Source organism: Temnothorax longispinosus, chromosome 1, assembly GCF_030848805.1.
Source record: "Temnothorax longispinosus isolate EJ_2023e chromosome 1, Tlon_JGU_v1, whole genome shotgun sequence".
NCBI classification, from domain to species: Eukaryota; Metazoa; Arthropoda; class Insecta; order Hymenoptera; family Formicidae; genus Temnothorax; species Temnothorax longispinosus.
The window spans coordinates 2,328,629-2,354,030 of record NC_092358.1 but is presented as its reverse complement, the minus strand read 5'-3'; the positions used below and the strand labels follow the sequence as shown (position 1 = coordinate 2,354,030).

At 47.8% G+C, this 25,402-nt stretch overlaps 2 protein-coding genes across 4 annotated transcripts; both read right to left on the bottom strand.

Moving 5' to 3' along the window:
• Positions 1–82: 82 nt before the first annotated feature.
• On the bottom strand, positions 83–5,718 carry Hpo (serine/threonine-protein kinase hippo). 2 transcript variants are annotated; one of them, XM_071770123.1, is made up of 10 exons: positions 5,466–5,718; positions 4,868–4,948; positions 4,596–4,776; positions 4,293–4,520; positions 3,909–4,227; positions 3,708–3,841; positions 3,462–3,624; positions 3,297–3,388; positions 3,015–3,212; positions 83–2,807 (listed from the first exon to the last, which is right to left on the bottom strand). In XM_071770123.1, the coding sequence occupies exons 1-10, from the start codon at positions 5,477–5,479 to the stop codon at positions 2,631–2,633; spliced, it is 1,587 nt and encodes a 528-aa protein (XP_071626224.1). In that variant the 5' UTR covers positions 5,480–5,718; the 3' UTR covers positions 83–2,630. The 2 variants fall into 2 exon arrangements, with proteins under 2 accessions (XP_071626224.1, XP_071626233.1); XM_071770132.1 differs by having other exon boundaries at positions 83–2,789.
• A 1,129-nt stretch (positions 5,719–6,847) lies between these two features.
• On the bottom strand, positions 6,848–25,368 carry Toc (toucan). Of its 2 annotated transcripts, XM_071794139.1 has the most exons (11): positions 24,781–25,365; positions 19,451–19,655; positions 19,249–19,357; positions 18,299–19,157; positions 17,710–18,143; positions 17,435–17,544; positions 14,431–14,556; positions 13,259–13,354; positions 10,819–10,994; positions 10,504–10,699; positions 6,848–9,503 (listed from the first exon to the last, which is right to left on the bottom strand). In XM_071794139.1, the coding sequence occupies exons 1-11, from the start codon at positions 25,237–25,239 to the stop codon at positions 8,287–8,289; spliced, it is 3,987 nt and encodes a 1,328-aa protein (XP_071650240.1). In that variant the 5' UTR covers positions 25,240–25,365; the 3' UTR covers positions 6,848–8,286. The 2 variants fall into 2 exon arrangements, with proteins under 2 accessions (XP_071650240.1, XP_071650325.1); XM_071794224.1 differs by lacking the exon at positions 14,431–14,556 and having other exon boundaries at positions 24,781–25,368.
• Positions 25,369–25,402: the final 34 nt, after the last annotated feature.

The window sequence follows — 25,402 nt, the reverse complement described above, 5'->3', positions numbered from 1 at the left end:
TACATTTTTATATACCGTCCAATTCCAATGATAACCAATCTGGTGTAGCTCGGAAATTAACTTGGACCAAAACTTTGTATAGATATACAAAAAATACTGTATGCACGAAGTACTTAATAATAGGATTAGTAGTAATGATATTAATAAAAGATCAAACTAAAGAGATCAAACGCGCATAGTTTGTATAATGTTTTTTTATTATTATTAAACAAAATGATTGTAAAGGCAGCATGTTAATATTTGCTTTTGTAATTATCTTAAACAAAACTATTAATATCTCGCTTTAATATTAAATAGCAATCGTTCTATATGTTGTTACGTTCTATTATCAGACTATAGTTTTCACTAAATCATTCACTCGGAAAACATACTTCTGCCTTCAGTCTCTATATTTCAGCCAAACACTGTAATAGATTGTACAATACGAATGTAAAATTATGTCATAAAACTGTCATGATTAGATATGAATACAAAGCCGTATCGCCAAGTGGAAAAATAAAAACGGATTATTACGTTGCCTTATGAGATATGTAAATATAAACCGTCGTATGAAAAATGATTGCTAGCTAAGGCTAAATGTTAATCGTGTAGAAAATGCATTAGTGTACTTCTTTGTGACATTTTTATATAAATTTTTGTCCGTTTTACTTTTTTTTAATCCTAGAACAGAGCGCAGAACATTAATGGAAGCGGGTATCATAAATTTAAGAAGGAAGATTTTACAGCAGCATTAACTGCAAAAATATAAAATTTGTAAAACTATTATTTTATATAAGAATGCAATTTACAAACATACTCATGTTCTGATATAAGAATTGTAAGATGAGAGAATACAATAAAATCATCACAATTTTAACACATAGAAATGATCGACGTTTTATTATACACGACCATTTTAATTATTTAAAAGAATCTCTAAAAAATTATTACGTAGTTATATTGCATTTCGTACATAAAACGATATTGAAGTATATTTTGTTTGTGTAAAGTAAGCAATTAATTATTTTTCAGTTGGGGAAACCTTATTAGTATTACACTTCTGTATCAGGATTATGGATAATATATGCCTCAAATTCGGACCTTATTTCATTGAGACAATGTGCACATCCTCTATATCAAAAATATGTTGTTATTCTGTATTATTATTTTCTAAAAGAAGAAAATTGAAGATCAGTTCTGGCTATAGCGCTTTTAAGTATAGCTCTATTTCCACTACTTGCAAAATAGCCCAAACGTCAGCAAGGAATTATTATTCCACTATGATTATTTGCCATATGTATTAATGGCACGTACAAATATATTTATTTTTGTAACGATTACAAAAAAATATGCGGTCAAAAATTTTTAATGCTTTATAAAACGATTCATTGTGTAAGGCATTACCACATACGAACTTTTATATAATTCTAAAAATACCGTTATCATTAGTGGAATCTGGTAAATTTCAGTTTCAACAATTTCCATATTATGACGAAGTAAATTAGAGCATACTGGAAAATACTTTCTAATACGGCGCGCGGAAGACTCTAATACTAGTAAGTTCGTTCGTGAAATATCTCATTACAATGCGGCGTCATTTTTTATCATGGTGCTGCATACTGAAGAACACTATTCATTACTTTAGAATTGCGTGATCTTATTGGTGTTGGCCATGTTTGCAACTTGAAAAGTAAATTTGATCATCATAGCGAATCGACGTAAACTAGAGTTAGTTGTTACTATATTAGTAAATGAATGAGTAGAGAGTCTATCTATGGCAGTAGAATAAAAAGTAAATTAAATCTTACAGCCTTGTTCGCTTATTTCAAACTGTCATGATTAAATAGAGCATTCACACTCGAGAACTGTTCAAATGCTTAGCCGTTTAAGTGTATTTCTCATGAATAAATGATCTTTTTATATCCTGGATAAAATGGCATTGTAAATGACTAGCGTAGCATGACGATACGAAATACCGATTTCTTTCCAAGTAAATATAAAATTTCTCGATAAAAACGATCGTAATCACGATGCATTTGTTTCTGCACTCCTATTGCATTCCTTCTTTTTAGTTTCTAACGACCCTAGAGGAGTCTCTCAGAATATTTCTATAAGAATAGGATATATTTAACAGTAAATATAGATAAACATAATACAAAAATTAAGTATAGTGATTGTTTCTTCACCTAAATCACGTAAAATAATTTACAATGATGACGTGAGGCTATTAGCTATTACTAGCTTGTAAAGGCCTTCACACACGAATTGACGTAGCGATAACGCAAGACGTACCGTAAGAATTGGCCAATTAGAATCATGTCTTCTCGAAAATAACATTACGGTTCGAAAATACTTGATGTGTGATTGGTCAATTCTTACGGTACGTCTTACGTTACTGCTAGGTCAATTTGTGTGCGGAGGCCTTAATATCCCAGGATTCATAAAGAAAAGCAACGTTGTGATTTGCGAGTAAACAGGAAACATTCACAGTCGCTACACGTTTGTCCGTTTATGAGGTAAAATATTCACGGTGTGGGAGCAATGTTCTTCTCTTTAATGAAACCGGGGATGACGCGAATAAAATCTATTCATTTATACAACTGTACACCCTTTGTCTATCCGTCATCACTTATTCGCGTAAAGGAGGACTGTTAGAAGTTCTGTTGACGTTTCCGCTTGGTGTCCATGGCATCCAGAATAGGCTGTCTCTTCGTCTGATACCTTTTTCTCAGCTCGTCGATCTCCCGCTCCATTTCCGCGTCCAGACTAGCCATTCGTTGCTGCAGTTCTTCGTAGGAGAGAAACTTCAACTGCAGGATACGGCTTCTCTATATATTCAAGTTATCTTTCTTTATAATGCCTAAAGCGGCATTATTCAAAATAATTTGGTGCAGGGAATGTGAAATGTATATTGTACAAAGCGCAAAGTGATCAATCGTTCTCTCTGTCCTATTACGTTAATAATAAGATATATCGCTCGAATATTAATTACGTAAATTCTTAAAACAAGTGTGCTGAATAGAAATTTTACTCACAAAATCGAAATCACGTTCCGTGAAGACATTTTGAAACTTCGATATATTGTTATATGGCTGTTCTGGCACGGGATGAGAGATCTGATTCTGCAACTGTAGCTGCAGATGACTTTGAAACCTATGAGATTCGATTGGACTTTGCTGCTCCAATTTGTTCGCGTTCTCCATGTTGTGCGCTCCCAACATCTGTCCGTTACCCTATACAGTAATATTAGTCAATATTATTAATATTTTAAACATGAATCATATCTAAATAATTTCAAGCAATATAAGAAAGATTACTTTTCCGATTTCAGGCGCTTCTTTCTTGTCAAAGTGATCTAAGAATAACGGTCGATATTTCTTGCCGGATTCTACAGAACCAGTATTATGTCCTAGAAGAAATGTCAATATTAGTTACAAATCACTTTTATACTGCGATTTGGAGATTAATTAAGATCTACTAACTCTTCATGGTAGCTTCGGTATCGGTGTCACTATTAATAACCATTGTACCCAGGTCCAACATTGCCGAAACTAAAGTACCCGTGTCTGGAAGATCATGGCTCGGCACTAAAGTCCTGCTGTCCTCCGGTAATGGTTTCATAGTTCCACTACAATCGTCCTCATCCTTACGACAGAGACACAGTGTTACGTATGTACAGAGAATTACACATATATTATTCATATAATAGATTAGTTTCAAACACCTACCGAATCCTCAGCCTGGTTTTGACTTTTAATCGCCACGTTGTTTATAACATGAGCTCTATGCGCGCTCTGCTTTTCTCGTATTTCATGAGCCTCGGCGATCATTTGGCTCAAGATACTTGGCTGTTTGGCATTACCTGTAATCATACGACACACGTTAATTGATGTAACATCGCAATATAAATTTCAATCCTCTATACTCACCTATGAATTCGTGCTGCAGAAGTTCGGTTGCGGTGGCTCTCTCTTCGGGATTTTTTACAAGGCACCCACTGACAAAGTCAATAAACTCTGGACTCCATTGATCGGGTTCTCTGAAACTAGGCGGTGGTTTTGTCGGAATCATAAATATTGCTCTCATCGGGTGTATGTCGCCGTACGGCGGCTTGCCCTCGGCCATTTCTAAGGCCGTTATTCCCAAAGACCAGATATCAGCGACGCAATCGTAACCAATCTCCTGTATCACTTCTGGCGCCATCCAGAATGGTGTACCGATCACTGTATTACGTTTCGCCATGGTATCCTATTTCAGAGAATCCAGTTTAGATTTTTCCACCTCGAACCTGAAAGCATCTCTCTGTGACTCACCGTTAATTGACCCGCCACACCGAAATCAGCCAACTTCGCATGGCCTTCGTTGTTAAGAAGGATATTTCCAGCCTTAATATCTCTGTGAATTTTCCTTCTCAAGTGAAGGTATTCCAATCCTTTCAGAGTATCACTCAAGATCGTGGCGATTTCGTCTTCCTGCAGGGTTTTCTTCCTTAACCTCATGATATCACTAACAGAACCGGCTCCACAGTACTCCATCACAATCTGCAAGTTACAACGGTATCGATAAATCGTTCAGTTTGATTGGAAATGGTAAAGCGCGCGCGTGTACCGACTTACCCATAAATCCGTATTCTTAAAGTAACTTCCATAATATTTAACAACATATGGAGAGTCGCATTGTTGCATAATTGATATTTCCTTAATAATCTCCTGCAGATCCGTGTCCACCGGTACTTGTTTAATAGCGAGTACCTGCCCACTCTCTTTGTGCAACGCTTTATAAACTGAGCCATAGGACCTACGCAGAAGTAAATATTCAGAAATTTAGAGTGAAAAAAGAAGTCTTTATCTCTCGCGATCGATAAATATCAGTAATATCGTAGATTTACCCTTCTCCCAGTTTGCATATGATGTCAAACACTTCCTCTGGCTGTCTCGTCAGGCTTTCTTCCGATAACTTTTTTAATTCGCTAAAAATAACGATAAAAATGGTACAATATTTCTGAAACAAATGTCACGTCCACGCTGCTAAAAGCTGTGAAGCGAAAGAATCTCCTGTACATTTTAATTCTCGACTGGAATGACTCGAAATCTTTGGCGGATTAAATTCGTCTTATCAATCGGTCGTTTTACTTCGCATCGATTTCAGAAAAATCTACGCGATTCAACGGAGTTGTTTCATCACACGAGGTAAACGTGGTAAACAATCATGAATGATTGCAGGTTAAAAAGACAAAGAAGTCGGGAGTTCGGGAGGGAGGCCGATCTTCCGAAGAGACGAAGATTCGCTCACCGGAGGATACGTGCTCCGTTTCCACCGCCGCTATAAATAATTTCTCAAAGACAATTTGGCGCAGTGAGCCAGCGCGTGGCGGAACGTAAAAAAGAGAGAAAGAGAGAGATAGAGAGATAGAGAAAGAGAGAGGGGGACGAGGGAGAAAGAGAAAGAAAAAGAAAGATGTAAAGTAAAAACAATCGAATATATACCTCTTAGAAGACATCTTCGCGTCGATGTCAGACCCGGAGATCTCGGATAAGGAGCACGCGCGCGCGCGAGTATATTTATAGAAACAAGAATAACATAAATACGGACGAGGCGATTGTCATGCCGTGCGCGACGGTAACATGGTCAATTAAAAATAGAGGTGTTACATTTTTGTCAATAAATTAAGGTAACCACAACCGCGATGCTATCGGAGCCATCGACTGTCGGCCATCGTAGATGGTGCGGCTGCGGGCTGACGGAGCACGGGCCACGGAGCGACCGGAGCGTTCGCGAACTCACCGGCGACGGGTCCTTGTCCTTAGGCCCGGTTTCGCACGGAGCGATTTTGGAACTCACGTCTAGCCGTGGGACGAGGAAATTATAAGCACGGGGGACGCGGTATTCTCTCTCTCGTGGCTCGATTTTATATTTTTAAATTTTATAGTGTCTCGAGTACGATTTCGAGCTGCTATATGACCGTTTTATTAGCTAAAGACTTGAGACAATCTTATCTTAGCACCACGCATTTGCGAAAAAACCGGACGCGATATTGAGAAATTGCACGCTATTTTGAAAAAATCGCACGCATTAAAAACGCACGCGATTTAAAAAGACCGCATATTTCGCAACTCGCTGCGGTTTCGAAAAAACCGAACGTGGTTTGCAAAAAACCGCATGCGGTTTGCAAAATCCTACTGCGGTTTCGAAAAGAAACTGCAGTTTCAAAGAAACCGCAACAGGATTTTGCTAACCGCGTGAATAAAAAGTAGAAAATCGGATTGTATAAATTCCGGAAGAGATGCGATTTCAAACCCGTGCAGCGTCGCCGCAACAAAGGCTTTAAACTCGTCTTGATTCCAAAGTGGACATTATATTAGCGTAATCTCCATATTTACGTTATTTATTCGTAATAACAAAAACTGAAATTGTACAGGCTTTGCTTTAAGCGTCGCGGGAAAAAAAATGAGGTGATGCGCGCGACTTGCATAACAAAACGCTTTATTAATCTTCAAACAAAAAGGACATCACAGTGGTATATAATCTAATTAATAACGATCTCAATAGTCTAATCGCGTATCCCCTTCTACTTGCGCGAGTTAATTTATGTAAATCAAGCAATCGCATCGCAATTCAAAACTCAATTCTGTTCATTACGTTCATTACAAAACACAAAAATGTCACGCGTAAATTCTCACGATTAGCTGCCGATCGATCTTAACTTAATAAACGTCGATACATATTCTTACCAAAATATTTCAAATGCGGCTGAAATTGGGATCAATTTAAATAAAGTCGAGTCGAGCCGAAGTACTAACTCCCGGACTCGTTAAGCTAATCGTAGCGATGAGGACAAACGGAAAATCTCCCCCAGATTGCTCTACAATTCAGATGATACTTATTTATTCGAGAAGTATATAATACATCGATCTTATCAGCACACATGAGAAAAGAAAACATACTTTCTCGGTGAGTAATACTTGGCTTCCGTGTGTCGGGCGCGCGATGCTCTCTCCCTCTCATTTATAATCTAAACTACCCACTCGTCTATTGGAACGGACTGTGAAATTAACGCTCTTTTCGGAACGTGCTACAAGTTTGTCGCTAAATGGTTTTATCACTGCTCTTTCTGCTGCATCTACCAGGTAGATCATCCGCGAATTCGGTTGTCCCGCTGCGCGCGAAGACGCGCTACAAGACAAACGTCGCGCCGGCGAAGAGTTTCCGGCAGTCAGATTTTTTTTCTTTCTCTCGAGAACGCAACAAACGGAAAACGCAAGAGACGACGCGCATCATCTGTAAAGTAATCGACTTACACAAGTACGAAATCGGCATGATCGCGAGGAACGAGGAATATTTTTCTTTTGTCATGCTCTTATATATATTTATATATTTTATCTCCGCAAATACTACGTGGTCTCTGTACCAAAAACGGAAAAAAAAATAGGTGACGCTTATAAAACGTACTCACGTAATTATAAAAGTGTCCAGAGACAGTCGGATATCCGGTAAAATTCTCGGAAAGATCCGCAATAAAAGTCTGTCAGCCAGAACGACATTGAACTTCCCTTTTTCAATGTCCGTCAAAATTCAAAAAGAAAAAAAGCCGCAAATGAAAACAAAAATGGAGAATTTTCTCGCGTGACTCTGCACGTCGTGAACTTCGTAGGCGAAAGATCGCCCGGAAGAAAGGCACGGCTGCCTTGATTACAGCAAACGAAGCAGTTTCGTTGTATGCATTATCGGAAAATCATTACGTAATGGATTTCGAAGATCCTAATCTTAAATCCACGCTGCCTTAAATCGCAATGCAAAAATCGTGTGTGTGTGTGTGTATGTCGGGGAAGATGAAACGTCCTCGTAAATTGGGAAAACCACGGAAACAATCGTACTAGTCTAATTTATACAGTCGTAACATTAAAATACATCGTGGAATTCATCTCTTAAACATCTCACTAACTTACAACGTTATACTCCGGAATCGCGTGAATCGTTTGAATCGCGCGGCACGTTTGCTTAAAATGTAAACGCCACTCCTCTCTCGCTCGAAACCTCGGCCGGATGTGTATCGGTTGGAGAGGGAAAAATAAAAGAGGCGCGGTGCCGGCGTTACACAATAACGAAACGTAAAACGTATCTGCAAACGGACGAAGGGGGAATGATCAACGAAGATCCGCAATGAATGCACGTCGAGGAACGACTCCACTGTGTAGGCAAGAGAACAGAGACAGCGGCCGTACGATAACTCGCGATTCGAAAAACAGCATTGTGTTACGCGGGCGAAGGAACGCGTAGACAGGCAGGCCGCAATGGTTCGCTCGAGTGTTACTTGATCGGTTTGCCCCAAGCAAACTGTATTCCCAGCCGCGGGATATCGCTACCGGTGGACGACTCGTCCTCGCTGCTGGAAGCCGACGTTTCCTCGGAGATCATCGCTTCCCCGCCAGCCTCTTGGGGTCTCTGACCGCCGCTGACGTTACAATCATCCGCCGCCGCCACCGCCGCCGCTGCAGCGGCCGCCACCGCGGCGGCCACTGTGGAATTGACGGCTGGCGCCGTAGACGACGTGGAAGACGATGAAGAGGATGACGAGGAAGGCGACGATTGCTCTTTCCTAGGACGTCGCCGCGAGACCGGCGTCGAGCTAAACGAAGGCGACCACGCGGCCGCTTCCTCCGCCGCCGCGGTCCGCGCCGAATCGCACGTGGTGGAGATGCTCTTTGATCTCGCTCTGGTATCCATGGCAGGCCTAGCGTTCGGTGTCAGCCTGAGCGATCCTTGCCTAGAGACTGTCGTCACGCCTTCAGAGGGCCTGGCTACTTTCGGCAATGTGCTAAGCGAGTCGGATGTCCCCTTCGACAGATCGTCGATTTCCAGCGTCCAAGAGACGGAGGCGCCCTTCTCGACCATGAATTTCATCATCGACGACGAATGAGCGCCGTTCTTGTCGAGCGAATAATTGTGTTCCATCTGTTCCGAACCCGCGGATCGAGTTAACCGTGGATTCAGCTGATTCGCAAGAACACTCACCCAATCGTTCTTATTTCGCAGCTTCCACTGTAGCTCCTCGTTCCGCTGCGACAGGCGCTTGTTGTGTTTCGATACTTGGTGAATCGATTCGTGAAGCATCTCGTTCTCGTGCGAGATCTGCCGTTCGAAGGATTCCTTCCGTTGGAGCTGAGCCTTCAGGTCCTCGCATCTGGCCTCCGCCATATCGAGCCGCATCTGCAAGGCGTCCTTCTGCTCGATGTCGCGCCTGTAACTGTCCAGCTCTGATCGAAGGGCCGCGTTCTCCTGACTCTTCAGCTCGAGCACGGATCTCAGTGACTCGATCTCCGCCATCAGTGCGGCACCCTGATCGTGAACCACAGATCTTCTCATCTCCTCTTTACGAGTCAGCTCGTTGACCTGCTCGGCGCGCAATTTCGCAATTGTCGCGCGATGCTCCCTTGTAACTTCGTCCAGTCTAACGTCGTACTTGTGCCTTTCCTCTTTCACAGTTTCGACGAGCGAGGTAACCTGTTTCGTCCTGTGAGCCTCCACTGAAAACCGGAATGTTAACTTGAATTTTTTTCACTTTCACACAGACGGCAAATCGCTATAATAATCTTATCGTACTTCATGTGGAAAATTTAAATGCATTTATATCGTTTATGTACACATTAGCAAGTAATTTATTCTAATATAGTCAACTTTTTTCATTTTTTTGCCAGCATTTATTTAAGTGTGTACTAATGTGTAACTTCGTCATGCTTTATGTTATCTGTACATATTTTTTATTTATTTACATATTTTTACTTTTACTTTCTTATTCTCTTTTTTTATTTTTATATATAATTTGTGTATTTATTTTATATCTCTTATTTTTTTTAAATCTGCTGTTTATTTAATGCAATGTGCATTAAAAGAGAATTTTCCTATAAATAATAAAAAAATAATAAATAACAATTTCACCTTTCAATATGTGATTCTAATTTTATAATTTAATATAAATATATTTCATTGCAATGTATTGGTCCTGCGTTGAAAAGCAAAAGTATGTTTAGCTTTGTAGCTAAACGGACAGCACGCATTGAATCTATAATTAGTAGCTATCGAAACGTCGAACGTTACGTGAGAACTAAATTAAGAACTAAATCCTTCGGCGTAGAGTTCAAAATATCTTCTAGCAAGAAAAGAAAAGGGCGAGGGGCACATTATTAGGATTAATCGCAAAGATTCGAGTTGCGCGTAGGCACTGGCTGAATCGTTCACTTTAATTAATAATTGTTCCACTTCGTGACGCGTCGTGCAACGACATTAGGACGATTACGCTCGTTACCACGTGAACAACATGGAGAATAATATCAGTTGCATCCGACGCTTTATGTCTGCTGAACAATACGGTTCCTCATTTATTTTGCGGAGCACATGCCGCGACGAGCTCGGAAATCTTTTTTTTTTTTCATTCGCAAAGTGCGTCATCGCGAGTTTTCGACCGTGTGTATATATACAGCCCCCGAGATTCGAAGAAAATAAACAGATATATTATATAAGACTTACACTCGTCGCGAAGCTGGTCCAGAGCTTTACGGTGGTCCTCCCTCTCCACCTCGAGTCTCTCCTCCATGCTGACACATCTCGCGCGCAAAACGTCGATCTCCGAAAGCAGGGCCGATCGCTCATTCTTCATCTCCTCGCAATCGGCCTTCAGCTTCTCGAAATCCTTCTTCAGTTTGGGAGTGGCAAACGCATCGAGCTGAAAGACATGCGATACCGTTATACCGTGTTGATTCTCACAGATCTCCCTCTTTTTTTTACGTCGAGTAGTAAGGCAAACAGTGGCAGAAGATATAAAAAAAAAAAAAATACGCATACCTCGAACGCCAAGTAACGCACGCTCACCGCGAGCGCCTGTGCGGCCCGTTCCGCTTGCTCCACGCGGAACTCCACGTAGGGCACGGTGGTCTGCGCGGCCTGATCACGCGTCTCCGGCGACGTCCTCGCCGTTACCGTGTAGGTGGTGTTGTGGTGAGCCTCCTTCGACTCACGATCTGCAATCAGCGTCGTCATGGAGCGTGCATCAGTCGATACCGGTTACACCCGAAAATCGCGAATCGCGACGCAAAAGCACGGGTCGGGGACTGACCCACCCGTTTCTCGCCCGTATCAATGAATCGACCCACGTGCCGCCAATCTACATAAGTATCTTGATCGCACGTAATATATACGTGGACACCGCGCGCTGTCCTTTATTACCCCTCGCATCGTTCGCAACCACTCGAATTATTGCGGGGAAGTCGACGTGGTAAAAAAAAACGACGAAAGTAATAAATCGTTTGACACTGTCAAAAGTTCTTAAACACAGGCAACATCCCGCGTGTCGAAGAAAGTTCGGCAGGAAAGTTCGACGGGAAGAACGAACTTGGAAAGTCAAGCCACTCGTTCCATCTCCGTCGAGCTCGATCGGTGTCAACTCTGCGTCATCTTGACACATGACACACACGTATACACATGGGAAAGTCAGAACTCATTGAACGAACGAAACAACCGTCCAGCCATGTCTAAGCGATAGCTTTCCCGCGTTTACGTCGCATTTTGATTCACGAAACTTCGCGCGAACTTCTTGCCCTCTTTCTTTTTCAAGAGCCGCAGCGTGCGATTATTATTGTTCAAGTTCGCCGCTCAATGAAGGTACATCGGGTTAAGGTCAACCCGTTGCGCGACGCGCAGTTCCAGTTGCGAAACTGCCAAAAGACTCGGCGGACTCTGTCGCGGCCAAGAAAATTCGCTTCCTCTCTTCTGGCACCTGCTGTCCCCACCGTGTCACACACGTCATCCGTCAGAAAAACTCAAGTATTTTGGGAACGGATCTACGTCGGGACACTTATCCGCGACGCGCGCAAGAAAGACGCGACGTAAACAGAATCGTAATACACGTCGGTTCAACGATTTTATCCTTAACGGTCGATTCTACGATGAACGCGCCATTCGAACGGGACGTTTCCACGTCGGCCACCTTCCGCGTCGGGAACGGTCGGTCTGCCGACCGGGCTTATCGATTCTAATCAGGATCGCCATTCGTAACAATCTGCTGGCCGAGTTCGCGCTTCGACTGAATTAGCACGAGCCACGGGCCACCTCGGAGAGCTATATGCCTCCCACCCCACGTCCAATTCGCCTTGCCGTTCTTCCTAAACACTCTCCTACCGCGCAAGGTGGAACCGCCAGGACGTGCCGAAGACGATGATGGACCACCTTCTCGCGGCGAATCCTTTTCGGCGGGAGATACGTCTTTTTCCCGAGCGATTCCTCCTCGAAGCAAAACTTGGTCGGGTCTCTTAAAGCGTACTGGTCGCTCAGCAAAGGTTCTCCGTAACGATCGTGTACTTCCGGTCGTTCCCTGGATGCCAAAACAGCCGATAGTGACTCGAGTTCTCCGATTTGGAATCGACCGCCCGTAGATGGAAAAGAAGCGCGCGTGTTCGCACTTACTTACGGTCGTCGAGCATCGCGAATCGCGACGGTCGTATATAATGTCCCTTGTGTTCAGGGGACATATACCGCGATAAATGTCGAAATGCGAGAGCGACGAGCGCGATCGGTTATCCGCGAAACAACGCGTCTTTTCAGGCTCCTATCGCGTTCTATCGCGGGAGCTAAACGCGCGGAAAATGCTGCTTTCGCCATTCCGTTACTATTTAGGACGTACGGCCGGTTCTCGACGGCGATCTTCCTCTCTCGTCCTCTTTCTAATCCAGGTGATAGACCAGGTCAGAGTGATTCTTTTTTTTAGAAGATTTAGAAGAAGAAAGAAAAGCATCGGAGGCGCCGGGTAAACAGGTTGACTTAGCGCTCGGGACTATTGGGTGAAAGCCGTGACTTTCTTCGAAACGCGGAGAGACACGCGTGTACGCGCATTACAATACGTGCAGCGAGGACACCGCGACACGTTCGGACGCACCGGCGAGCGCGTGCGATGCGTTTTACTGCACCGGGCGAATTAATGCGCTTGACCGTGCGCGCGCGCGCGCGTGCGTGTGCGTACGCGAAACGTACGTGTGTCGCAGAATAAACGTGAGAACTTTTTTAGAAACCGACTGCCAACTAAAGTGGCACGGCAAATGGATTGGAAAGCACGAACGCGCGAACGTGAATTCTCACTTTATTTTGTCTTTTTTTTTTTTGTGCAAAACGACAAGTTTGACCGTCGCTCGCAGAATGACAAGGTCTTAACGGCTCGTGTGTGTCACGGTGAAACTCGTCGCCGAAAGAGAGGACACGTCCGTCTCCAAGATCCGGTAGAGTCGAAACGTACCTTTTATCGACGCCACGGAGGATTTCTGTTTCACTGTGGCGTTGGCCGCTAATCTCCTTGTTATCGCTGGCTTTCGCGCCGACGGTGGGCTCTTCTCTGTAAAGAGAATGTGTTGCGTTAACGAGAGCATGTTAAACACTAAACGGCAGCGGCACTCGCGTCCGCGTACCGGCGAGCGTGCCCCGGGTACCGTACGGCGAGAACCGTTTTATCGTCCGCACGAGATTGAAGTTCGAGTATAAAGTTTATTCCATCCGAGGTCTTTTTCCCCGCGTATTATTATTGTATTTTGCCCACACGTTTAATATGTATGTACAATTTAACGCGCGAGACAAACTATCTGGTAACTGGATTGGATTGGATCGTTATTATTGTCAACATAGCGCAGGTGGTAAAGTTATTAAAGGGCGGTTTTGACCAAACTATGATCAATCAACGATTAATTCAATCAGCAGAATCGTTGGTTGCGAAATTTCTAACTGTATAATGATTCGTTGTCCCTAATCTAATTTTTTCACATGTTAAATAAAAAAAATTAATAATTCCATCCACGTAAACAAAGGTGTAATTTAAAAAAAAGTTAATCGTGTTAATTAAATTTGGTCGAAGTCGTCCTCATTGTTAATCCTAATCTACGCGAAAGGATGGCCCTGAAACGTCGACGTGAATATTCATCGCTTGACTCTCGTCAAGTGGCAGAGACCTTTCGGAGGATTTCTCCCGGTCTTCGCCGTGTCTTGGGGGGGAAAGTAGCAAGGTGAAAAGCCACGATTGGACTCTTGTTAAACGTAGCGGTAACGATGATTGCGGGCGCCTTCCTGTCGACCGAATAGGAGGAAAAAGGCCCTAGGAGAGAAATTTTCGAAAATATTCCAGTACGTGCTACTTATCCGCGTCGTTTCGTGATTCGCGAACCGGTAAACGTAGTCGGCCGAGTCCCGGAGAGAGACGCTCTTTCTCTTTCTCTCTCTCTATCTCTCTCCTTTCATCATCGCTCGTCACGGCAGCGGTGCCCCAGCCGGAAATACGCCACGATGCTCCCGTTCCTCGCCGCGTTCTGCCGTTCTCCCCTCCGCACCTGATTATCATACCGTACCCACACACGCACGCGTACCCACACACGGCGTAGTTACCTAATAATCTCGAATGACAGGACGGAGTTGTATATTTACCGAGCTCCACCGTCGCCACGTCGATGCAGTTCTTCTTCGCGTCGAAACTATTTACGCGGACCTGACTGGCGGCGTGGCCGTTCGAGACGAATCTCCGGGGCGGGTTCGCGGACGTCGGTGATCGCTCTGAAAAACAAATAACGAGAACGTTCACGACGTGAAACATCGTGAGGCCGGAAATCCACGCCGGAATCTCAGAAAGAATAAACACATTAATAACAAATTAATAACATCCCCATCGGGAAACGGGATCGAGCGATTATAGACTGAAGACGCTTTGAGGAGAACAGCAGGCGATCGTCTACAGTAGTCGTCTATACTGTCTACAGAGCCGATTCTATCGCGAGATGCGCACACCGGAAGGATCACCGTTACGCGATCGCCAAATCCAAACTCCTTTCTACCCATTCTACCTCGTTTGAAGCTGCCGAGACGCATCCTCGTCGAGTCTCGGGTGAAGTCCGTCCTCCTCGGGAGGGTCCTGTCCTTCGATCCTTGCTGACCCATCTTCTCTTCAGTCACCTCCGCGTTCACCGTCTAACTCATTACAATCCGTAAGCGGGGTCGACCGTGATCCCCGTCGACGACGGCGCGACTGGCCCCGCGCGTGCCACCTTCATCCTGCCCGCGCGTCGTGTGAGTCGTGTCTCGGCGTCTCGGAGCCGAGGCCGAGCGTGAGAATCACTCGATGTTACGTGCGTATGCCGTCGCGTCGACGTCGTTCATCAGCATATACAACGGTATACAACGGGCATCTTCCGCCTTTCGGTGCCGCGGCCGCCGCCGCCGGTTCCGTTCTGGCGCCCGATGCCGATCGATCGCGCGACTCGCGACGCCGTTCTCCTTCGTCACGCGAGAGAGCCGCCGCCGCCGATTATGTTGTGCAGAGCTGATTGTGTATCGCGGTATCCCGTCTCCGGACACCCGACACCGATCGCCGGGCACCGTATCGGCGCGCGCGCGCTGTTATGTCACACGTGGCGATCACGCGTCGTCCTACGCGCGCATACCGTGCTTAATACCTTCGGGCATAATATATCCCGGTGAATTTTCCACCGCGACTTGGACGTTCGGGTACGAAGTCGATTTTCCTTCCCGCTCGGTTGAAGGGCCGAGTTTCGCGCGCGCGATCTCAGCGTGGGCTACTCAGCGGCCGCCGATTCCGACGGCGGCGATTGCGTAAGACCGCGCGGGACGGAGGATCGAGGGACCGGTAGTCGCGCACCGACAGTCGTCGACCTTGGCAACGCACGTGGTCGTCATCGCTCGGCCGGGTACACCTGCTGCTGCTGCTGCTGCCGCTGACGAGGGTGGGGATGGAAGGGCGGGCGAAGAAGGGTGCCGGGCATCCTCGCCGAGCGACGGAGGTGCGCGACGGGGCATAGTTTTGCGAAGGTGCAAAGAAAGCACGACGACAAGGGTCCCGCGGTGGCCGGAAATAACGCCGCGAGAATGGCGTTGACCCGTGCAGCTGTCGACCGGTCGACGCGGTTGCCGTTAAGGCGGATATCGCCGGACCCGGGTGCGGGTTACCTTTCGCACAGGCACCTCTCGCGCGCGTTACCGCTCGCGGAATCGACGCGACATGATGATCGGCTCCGGTCCCGTGTAACGGGGACGTCGAGTCCCGGTGCGACAGGTGGGGGATGAGTTCGATCGTCCGCCGCAGGATGGTAGATCAGATTTTACATTTACATCAAATTAGATTTTTTTGCATAAACACCTGCCCATCAGGTTTTCACACACGCACAATTCGCACGCGCGCGAGCGAGCGAGCGGAGAGAAGGGCGAGAAGAACGCAGCGGGGAAATAGGTCAGGGCAGAGGCGAGGCTTCGGAAACGTTCCTGTTCTCGCGCACAACCGCCGTCGTCGAGGCGAACGATATAGCGACCGGAGCGAAATCCGTGTAGTCACCGGTCGAAGGTGTCACCGCGGATTCGAAAGGAGAGAACGAGAGTCAAGTCGGTTTCCCGGGCCACCGCCTGGATATACCGAGCGCACTTCGGTAACTCGTTCGCTAACGAGACACATCGGCTGTCAGCGGCTGTCCCTTCTCACTCACTCGCTCTCTTTTTTCTCTTTCTCGCCCGCGTATGGGTTTCTCACGCACCGCCACGCACTATCCGGTGACCCGATTTTGCGTGCGCGAGAGCGAGGAACGATAGGTGCGCGTCTCGCGAGAGAAGGACGACGATAGACGGCTAATGCATCGGAGACACACATGCGCGTACACATATCACGTGTGTACGTGCACTGTCTATATATGTACACACGTGCACACAACACCGTACGACCTAGCACGAGACCCGCCGAGGACTGCCGACCGGATAGTGGATGGTGGATGTTGGATGCGACGAAGCTGCGCGATGCGCGCCGGCTCGACGCAGCTTCCTTCTTACTCTATACAATGGAAGCAAAACGACGCCTCGTGCTCTCCCCATTGGCGCCGGCAAAAGGGGCAATAAAGTTCCTCGACATCCTCGACGGCCCGAGCTTTTACTCTCGGGTCGATAAGGAGACCTCGCCTTTCTCTCCGGTAGGTAAGCGGAAGGATCCAGAGATCTCTCCTCTCTCACGCGTATCCTTCTCGCCGAGATAAAATATTGATCCTTACACTTCGAGGCAACTCCGCTTTCCGAATTAGTTCAAATATCCCGCGAGATCACGTTGCTTAATTCGTTGTTTGCGATAAGTCTAACGCGAAACTAAGTCGGCCTGGTCAATTTCGCATTTTTTATTTGTTTCGTCCGGTCTGGCTTTAATTGCGAAGAGATTAATGTTAAGATTATACAACATAGCGTTGTGCCTATTTTCCCGAGTAAACAAATAGATATTTGTACTAACAATACGATAAGTCACATGCGAGAAAATCTCACGTATCTTGCGTAATTAATTCAAGTTTAACGAATCATTCAGTAAACTTAATTTTAATCAAGTCTTTACCTATGTGACCTAGCATATTCTTTCAAATTCTTCAAATATGTGGACACGGATGCTACTTACTTGACAGGTCCTTACTTGGGCCACTACTGAGGTCGCTCATGGAACTGCGAACAGAACTTCTAGCCGTTTCCTGCATTGGTGATTTCATTTCTTGCCAGCCACGCATCCTCCTAAAATTTAATAGTATTTCCAACATAATTTATGATGCAAACAAATGCAAATCTGGATTGATGAATCGTCAAAATTATTTTTATATAAAAAAATATTTCATTGATAAAAATAATATCTATTTATTTATTATATTGAGCTTTATTTAGGGCTTTATTTAGGCTTACCGCTTATCCTTATTGTTGTTGTTATTCGCATCGCCGGCTTTCTTCGACGTTGGCCTCGCGGAAGGTGACAAAGTGAGATTCTGCAATACTCTCGATTTCACTTCTTTTCTAACTGATCTCGTTCTCTGCTCATTTTTGCCAGCCTCTATCTTGTTCATCACAGCGTCCCAGCGCCCGCCTTTTCTAGTTGATCTCTGAGAGCGTCTCGCCTCTTTTTCCGCATCATCTTTCGGAGATGACTCGATCATCGCCTTGATCTTCGAGACGACGTTTCTCTTCGGCATTTTATATTTTTTCAAAGGCACCGTATCGGCCTTGCTTTGTGATTTGGGCCTGATGTTGTCATTTTTCTCAATTTTTTCGATCACTGTGACTTCGACAGAGGCCGTGGTGTCGTTCACGTTGCTCGTTTCATCCGATGCCTTTGCGGAACTCTACGGAAACAAATATTTTACGTACAATCGGTGAAATTCTAAATAAACCAAAGAGTAGTTTAATCCGCCAATAATTATAAACAAAAGTACGTCATTTGATTCGGCAAACGCAAATTTTAAATATTCTTTCAAGCTAAGCTTTCACGTTAATGTACCTGTAAGTAATCCATGATAACGTTCGCCGCGATAGGTGAAGGTTGACTCCTCTGAGAGAGCTCGGTATCTCCGGTATCGGGGGTATGGTCGTCGTTCTCTTCCGGCGCCTGTTCACCAGGTGCTTGTAGCTTGTCCAAGTCTGAATAAATCCCGCTCGAGTCCATCTCTTCTCCGGTGAAGCTGGGGCATACGCGTTCACCCGGTGCGCAGAACAGCGTGCCGTCGATCACCTGCGCTTTCCTGTCGCCCCGCACGATCTCCTCGTGCGCGTCCGCGTCGCTCTCGGTGAAGAAGTCCGAGTCGGTCATCGGATCTTGACGACAGGGCGCAGGAAGATTGACCGGCGCCACTGCCATGGATGGTGGATCCGCGCCGCGGCTGGCCGGTCTCGAGTTCTCGCCGTCTCCCTGGTAGCCCGCTTCGAGACTAGTGATACTCGTGACCGACGTGACGAAGCTCACCGGCACGGCGTTACCTCTGATTGGCTCCACGGGTTTAGGATCGAGCGGTAATTCTTCCGGCGATGGGGTTCTCTCGGTACAGCCCTCCTCCGCGGGTTCCACGTCCACCAGCGGCCTCGTCGACGCAGACGCTCGGGTCAATGCCAATTTCGAGCCGGCCGATCCGGTGAGATTCTCGCAGGATGGTGTCCTGGAGCATTCCAACGCCACCGTGAAGTCGGTCATCTGGTCCGGTGTCAATATACCAAGACTTTCGTCGTGTTCGAAGGAATTCTGTTTGTTCAGCATCAAATAATGCGGCGCTGCGCTCGCATCGTTGTAATTGCCCAGGCCCGATTCTACGAGACACGTGTCACCGACATCCTCGATCATGCTCAACTGAGAATCTTCAAGTAGCCTATTATAACGAAAGAATATACAACATGAAGCACCGATGAGTCCCGCAATAGAATCACACGTGCAGCTTGAAACGCGTGTACGACTCGTACCTGAATAGACTGCTTTTCTCCTCGCTGAGATGTACCAGTTGTTGCACATCATTCTTGTCGATGTCCCACACAGGTGATATCGTGAATGTCTGATCTGCCGCCGAATCGGCTGAAACACGGGATTGCATTTCGCACACGTTAGCGCCACGCATTAACATACTTTCATACGCGGCATTAATTAATTATAAATGCGGAATTATACTTTTGATGTTGGGCGAAGACGTCGTGAATCCCGAGAACTCCCGCGGAGTGGGGGACTCGTCCTCGCTGTTAAACTGAAAGCATCCCGAGAAGATCGTTGATCGGCGACTTCCCGTCAGGAGCCTCGACGCCTCGAGTACTCTCGATTTCGGGAAGAACGACGGTCGTGCTGCCCGTGGAACAGGTATCCGACTCTCCCCTACGTTCTGCGAACAAAAAAGAACGCGAATGAGATATGAGCGCGCGATTTCTCGAGTCACGCAAACATTATTCTGGTAGAATGATAAAAAAAAAGTTTCTCCCTAGTTACAATCAATTACCGCTTAATTACTCGAGTAGTAGTTTTGTATATATATATGTATTTATATATTTTTTTATTCCTCAAAGTCAAGTCCGATTTGACGAGAGCGCAAGGTGGAGTCCGTTGCCCTTGGCCTACCTCCAAATAATAGCTCCACCCCTCAAGAGATGAATCAGAAATACCTCTGTCAGTTGGTTAATTTAATTTTAGTTCGTGGCGTCTCTCTCTCTCTCTCCCCTCTCTCTTTCTTTCGTGCCTCTTAAACGCGAGCAACCGCGCGATTTCGTACGGTTCCAATTCTTTTCGCCACGTAACAGACATACGTAACGCCGAGTCGACGACAAGCCCGACGAGACAATTACGCCTAATTACCGAGCTCGTTTTCCTTTCCACGCGAGAGGCGCGTGGTGTATTAATGTCGCCGCCATAAATGCTCAATAACTCAGCGCGACGGAGTTGTTTTTCTTTCTCCTCCGGTGATGCGAAGTGTATATACCGTCGGAACGAGGCAGAACTGTGCTAGCGTGTCTACGAATAATAGCAGATATATCGCTGATAGCTCTCCCCCGATCCGAGAAACGGGACAGCACGTAAAACCGACGAGTGCGTGGCGCGTTCGTGAGTTCACCGACGATAGAACACGATTGAACGCCCGCGAGCGTGTTATGTGTGCGGGGGCTGAGAACTAGGTTACTGCGAACCGCTACACACACGGGTCGCGCCTCCCGACCGTAAACCTATTGCCGAACCGCCCGAAGATAACGCAATGTCCAAAATCGGGACGTAAGACGTAAGACTTAAAATACGTCATTAAAACGTCATAAGACGTCTCGGAAACATCTTGAGAGTCGTCTTACGTCCCGATTTTGGACATTGCGCTATCTGGGCGAGGCGTATTAAAATTTTCCGAACCGATTGTCTCTTCGCGCCGCGACTGATCCTCATTACTCGCAGAGACAACGCGCGGATAAATGACAGCGGTAACAGCTCCGCTCGTCGCGGCGGCGCGACGGCGTCGGGTAATCTGTCCAATTTATCTAAGGTAATCAGGCCAATTTATCTAGAGGCGCGCGCAAAAGTGTAAACAACGAGCGCGCGGCAGCGCGGAAATAATATATTTTTTTCGAAAGATATACCAGCCACGGGGTACCCGACGCGAAGGATACGCGCGAGCGTGACATTTTCTCCGCGTCCGTCGCGTCTACGCCGCAGTCCGCACGCGAAGCGGTAATGTAATGGGTCAGCAATCATCACGGCCACACGCCGGTTTTCCCGCCTCATGCCGCCTTTCACATCCTTAGATTTTACTCCGTCGTTGTCGAAATCCATCTTCCCGCGCGGGCACGCGTCTATAGGTATGCGGACGCCGGGTGACGACGTGTCGTCGCGGCGCGGCGGTCATAAAATGCCAAGGCGAGGAGGAAAAAAGCGGCGAGTCAGCGACGTAGTAAGACGCTCGCGCGGTCACCGCGAGAAAAGGGAGAGCGGGCGAGTCCGCGAATTAACGCCGCGCGGACACCGTGTTTTTGGTTGGTTGGACCTGGGACTTTTCGAGTCCAAAGGGTTTCTGAAAGCGTTTCTGTGTTACAAAAAATCTATAAAAAAATTCACGTATTATCTTTAAGGTTTCAAAAAGTGATTTCTACACTTACATAAGCCCGGAACCCGGAACTGGGTTTTTTTTTAGGAAGGGGAGCCGACGCAAGCATCCCGGGGGAATCATAAATGAAAAATCGACCGTGTCCGCGCGGCGTTGAGAAATCGCGAATAAAATTTGCATGCCGCGAGCAAAGAGGCCGCGCGGCTGGCAAATATATAGTGGCAATGCAAAGCGAGTAGCAGGAGGTCGTATCGCGCGCGGATCTATCTCCGGAGCGTAATTCGCGCCAATTTGTGTCGACGCGTGTTGAGCAGTCATGGTTTGTTACTTTTCGAGAGAGAGGAGACGAGAGAGGAAACCCGCGCCCACCTTAATGCCGCAACGTGCGTCCGCGCCTCTCGGGATGAATTACAAGGCAAAGCCCAATTTTTACGGTCATCACACACACACACACAAGAGCTCGGGGTCTCCTTTATAAAATATAATTCCTCTCTCCTTTCGCGCCCAGAGGCAGGAAATCGCGGATAGAAAATACACGACCGCGCGCGCTACCTGGCTATCTCTTATCCAGGTAGAAAAACCCCGAGACTGTATATTTTATTACAGAAATTCCCGTGCCGCAATTATCGACTTGTATGTCGCGCAATTAAGATAATGCGCGCGCGGCAGCGTGACTTGTAACGCACACTGCCATGGCGCTAGATCGGCGGCGTAGTTGCCGGCGTGCCGCGGCCGCGCGGTCAATTGATTATAATTCCAATGGTATACATTCCCGTTCGTCCGTGGTACGCGCTCGCGATCGTATCGCCCAGCCCGAGCGTTTTGCTACGATCCGACGCTGCCGCGACCCGAGGACGGACTGAAGAAGCGTTCCCTTTGTCTTTTTTTTTCCTTTCACAAATTCATACTTTGCTGCACAGGCTGCACAGGTGATAAGCTCGGAGCTATGTAACGTACGTTTCCAGGATTGGCCGGGAATCGCGTCTTCACACATTAGTCTTCGCTTATCGAACGTTACGTAAGCGGCGGAGTGTTCACCCGTTATCGGTGTCAGTGTCAACAATGAGTACTTATAGTTTCATCATTGTCCGGTCGACGGAGGGGAGAAATTTGCATTTCGCACTTCGAACCGCACGAACGATAATCGGATTCGGCTAAAGCTCAAATAAAAAAACACTGAAATGTATAATCTTTCGATTGTGCACATTCTTTAGATAAGCTATCGCAGACGTTTTATTTTAACGTGCCGCGATTGTCCTCGCGATTGTCCGCGAGCTTAAAACCGACGGCCGTCGCGGTTTCGAGAGACTGGCGACTTGCCCGGACTCTCTCGTACACAGTGACACGCATTTATAAGCGCGCCTTGAGATCGTAATTAATTTCAATGGAACCCATTGACACGCACAGTCTTCCCCGAGACGAGATCGCTAATACGCCCGGCGTCACCGTCTCCCATTGACGAAACTCGCAACAAGTTTACACCACGCGACGTTACGTCTCGAAGACGACGACGACGACGAAGAAGAAGAGGAAGAAAACATACCCCGTGTCGTTGGCATCTCCCGCGCGGCACTGACCGGGTCGCGGATCTTCCCACAGTTCTCAACGGGCACGCGGCGCCGCGCCGTGCCGAGTTTTTCCCCGCGGCGCGGGCGGTGGGAGGGGAGGAAAAACGAGGAAGAGAGGCGAGAGCAAAACAATCTCTCGCGCGCGCGGCGCGTGGAGCGTCTCGAGCTACGTTGTTAACGCGAGGCGTCGCGTCGCGTCGGAGGATCGATAGCGACTAAACGACAGGCCGCGGCCGCGGATCGCGCGTCGCGGTCGACGCGGCGTGCACGACAATAAAACGTTCCGGATTCGCTTCGCGATCCCCGGCTACACCTGCCGCGTGCCACCACCGCCGCCGCCGCCAGTCCGCCAGGCCGCCAGGCTCGTAGCGAGCGAGCGATGACGGCGACGACGCGTACTCTATCCTGCCGGAACACGGGCCGACATTCGCATTCACCAAGCCGTGAATCCGCGCGTCGCTCGTCCCCCGGCCGAATGTGCACAATGTAATACATACGTATGTGTATGCACGAGCGACGACGCGACGTCGAATTATTATCATTATGCGAAGCGGGCCGGCTCGATCGGCTCGATACCGTCGCGTCGCGACTACGCGGCCGTAACTCGCTTTCAGGGATAGGTTCTCTCTCTGATGTCTCTGTCTCTCTGGGAATTCTGAGATTGCCTGATTGTTTTTTTACCCCCCCCCCCCCGGTGCCCTTTCGCTCGAAGGAGAAGATTGGAATTGGACGTCTCGCGAGATGCGTGCCTGTAGTATCGCGCGATATTGTGCTATAATAGGCGGTACTACAGCTCAGTTTAGAGAAAGTCTCGGGAATCTTCTTTATGACCTTCCCACGCGCTAGCTGTGAAATTGACATAAACCGTGAGACCGTATAGTCGTCGAACCGAGATCTTCTTCAAATTGACCCCTTGGCTTAATTCAATAAAAATACAGTTTCGCCGATCATATATCCCTGAGGGCTCGGCTAGCTCGTTGCTCCGGCAACGTCCGTCACGTTGGACCCCGTCGGAAGATTGTTAGCGCGCGTATTCTCGCGCGTGGTAAATGGAGCACTGGGAAATTCGCCAATGTCCGGATCATCTATCCGCGTCTGCGCCGTGGAACGTGCTCTAAATTATGTAAAAGTAGCATCGTACCCACGGCTAACGGCTATAACGGCTCGTGCATGCGACCCCAGCTGTGAATATTATTTCGACCATGTTATCCGTCATTTTACCTTCTTTTCCTCCCGAGCACGGAGACCTCGAATCACGCGGATGCGAAAACACGGAACGTCCGTCGGCGACACTTGGAGATATACGCGATTACGCGGCCCGATCGCGCTGTACGTACAACTGAACGACGAATGACCACCGTCGCACCGTCTCTCGCGAACGAAATCGTGGCGAAAATCGCGATTCAAAAGCCGCAAGTCACCTCGGCGCCGCTGAAGCGAGCAGCGCGCGATTCAGCGGGAAGACGCAAATACGAGCGGAGTAAACATTGTTCTCGTGTTATTCGCCTGTCGAGGGTATTATTTGTCCTATACAGACAGACGATACCCGTCCTCTCTGCCCAGCTATACGCGTTAATTCGAGCCGCGAGCTACGCGACGTCGTCATCAGGTTTTACAACTACCTCGCTCGCGACGACGTTTTCTCTTCCCCAAGTGCGCTTCGCGCGGAGCGGGTTACCGGGAAAACTTCTCGACAAGCGACAACAACATTCCAGATTCCGTTTACGTATCGGCGGGGGGGAAAGAGAGAAGGATATTGGACGCGCGGATCGCGATGCCCTGCACTTTTCTTCCTCCCTCGCTCTCTATCTTTCTCTCTCTCTCTCTCTCTCTCATCCCCCTGCGTTTCCCGGGGGACTTACCTTGGCCATGTCGTGGGTGGGACTAGGACGTTTCGGCACTCGGCTATCCTCCGTCGCTCCCGGACGCGCCGGATCCCTCGTCGGCCTCGTCGGCAAGTTGGGCAAGTTCCGACGGGAGTGTCCCGAATCGCATGCCCGTCGGCGCGTACCCGCGCCCGCACCGCGCGTGACGCCCGCACCGGAGGCGGATAATCGCTGCTGCGCCGCTGAACCACCGTCGGGGACGCGCGGCGTAACGGTACTCCGCGCGGATAACGCGACGCCTCGCGTCGCGCCGACGTTCCCTCGCAAGCGCGACGACGCTGACGCTCTCGACGTCGGCGTCGCCGACGACGGTGTTATTGATCGACGCCGTGCGGAGGCGTCGCTGTCCGTCGCTGTATCGCGGCGCTGGGGCCGGGGCCGGGGGACGTTGGCGGCGGCGGAGGCGGGGGGTGGTAGCCGTGGTAGGATCGCCATCGCCGGCGAAATATTTTCGCGGACACCTTCGCGACAGAGGAGAAGCTGGAGCGAAATCGCGGGGCCGAATTAAATTGACGCGTATACTTCGTACGTCGCGACTGACGTATCAATCGTTTCGTTGCCACTGAGCCGCCCTTCGTGCCTTCCTATTCTGATGTAT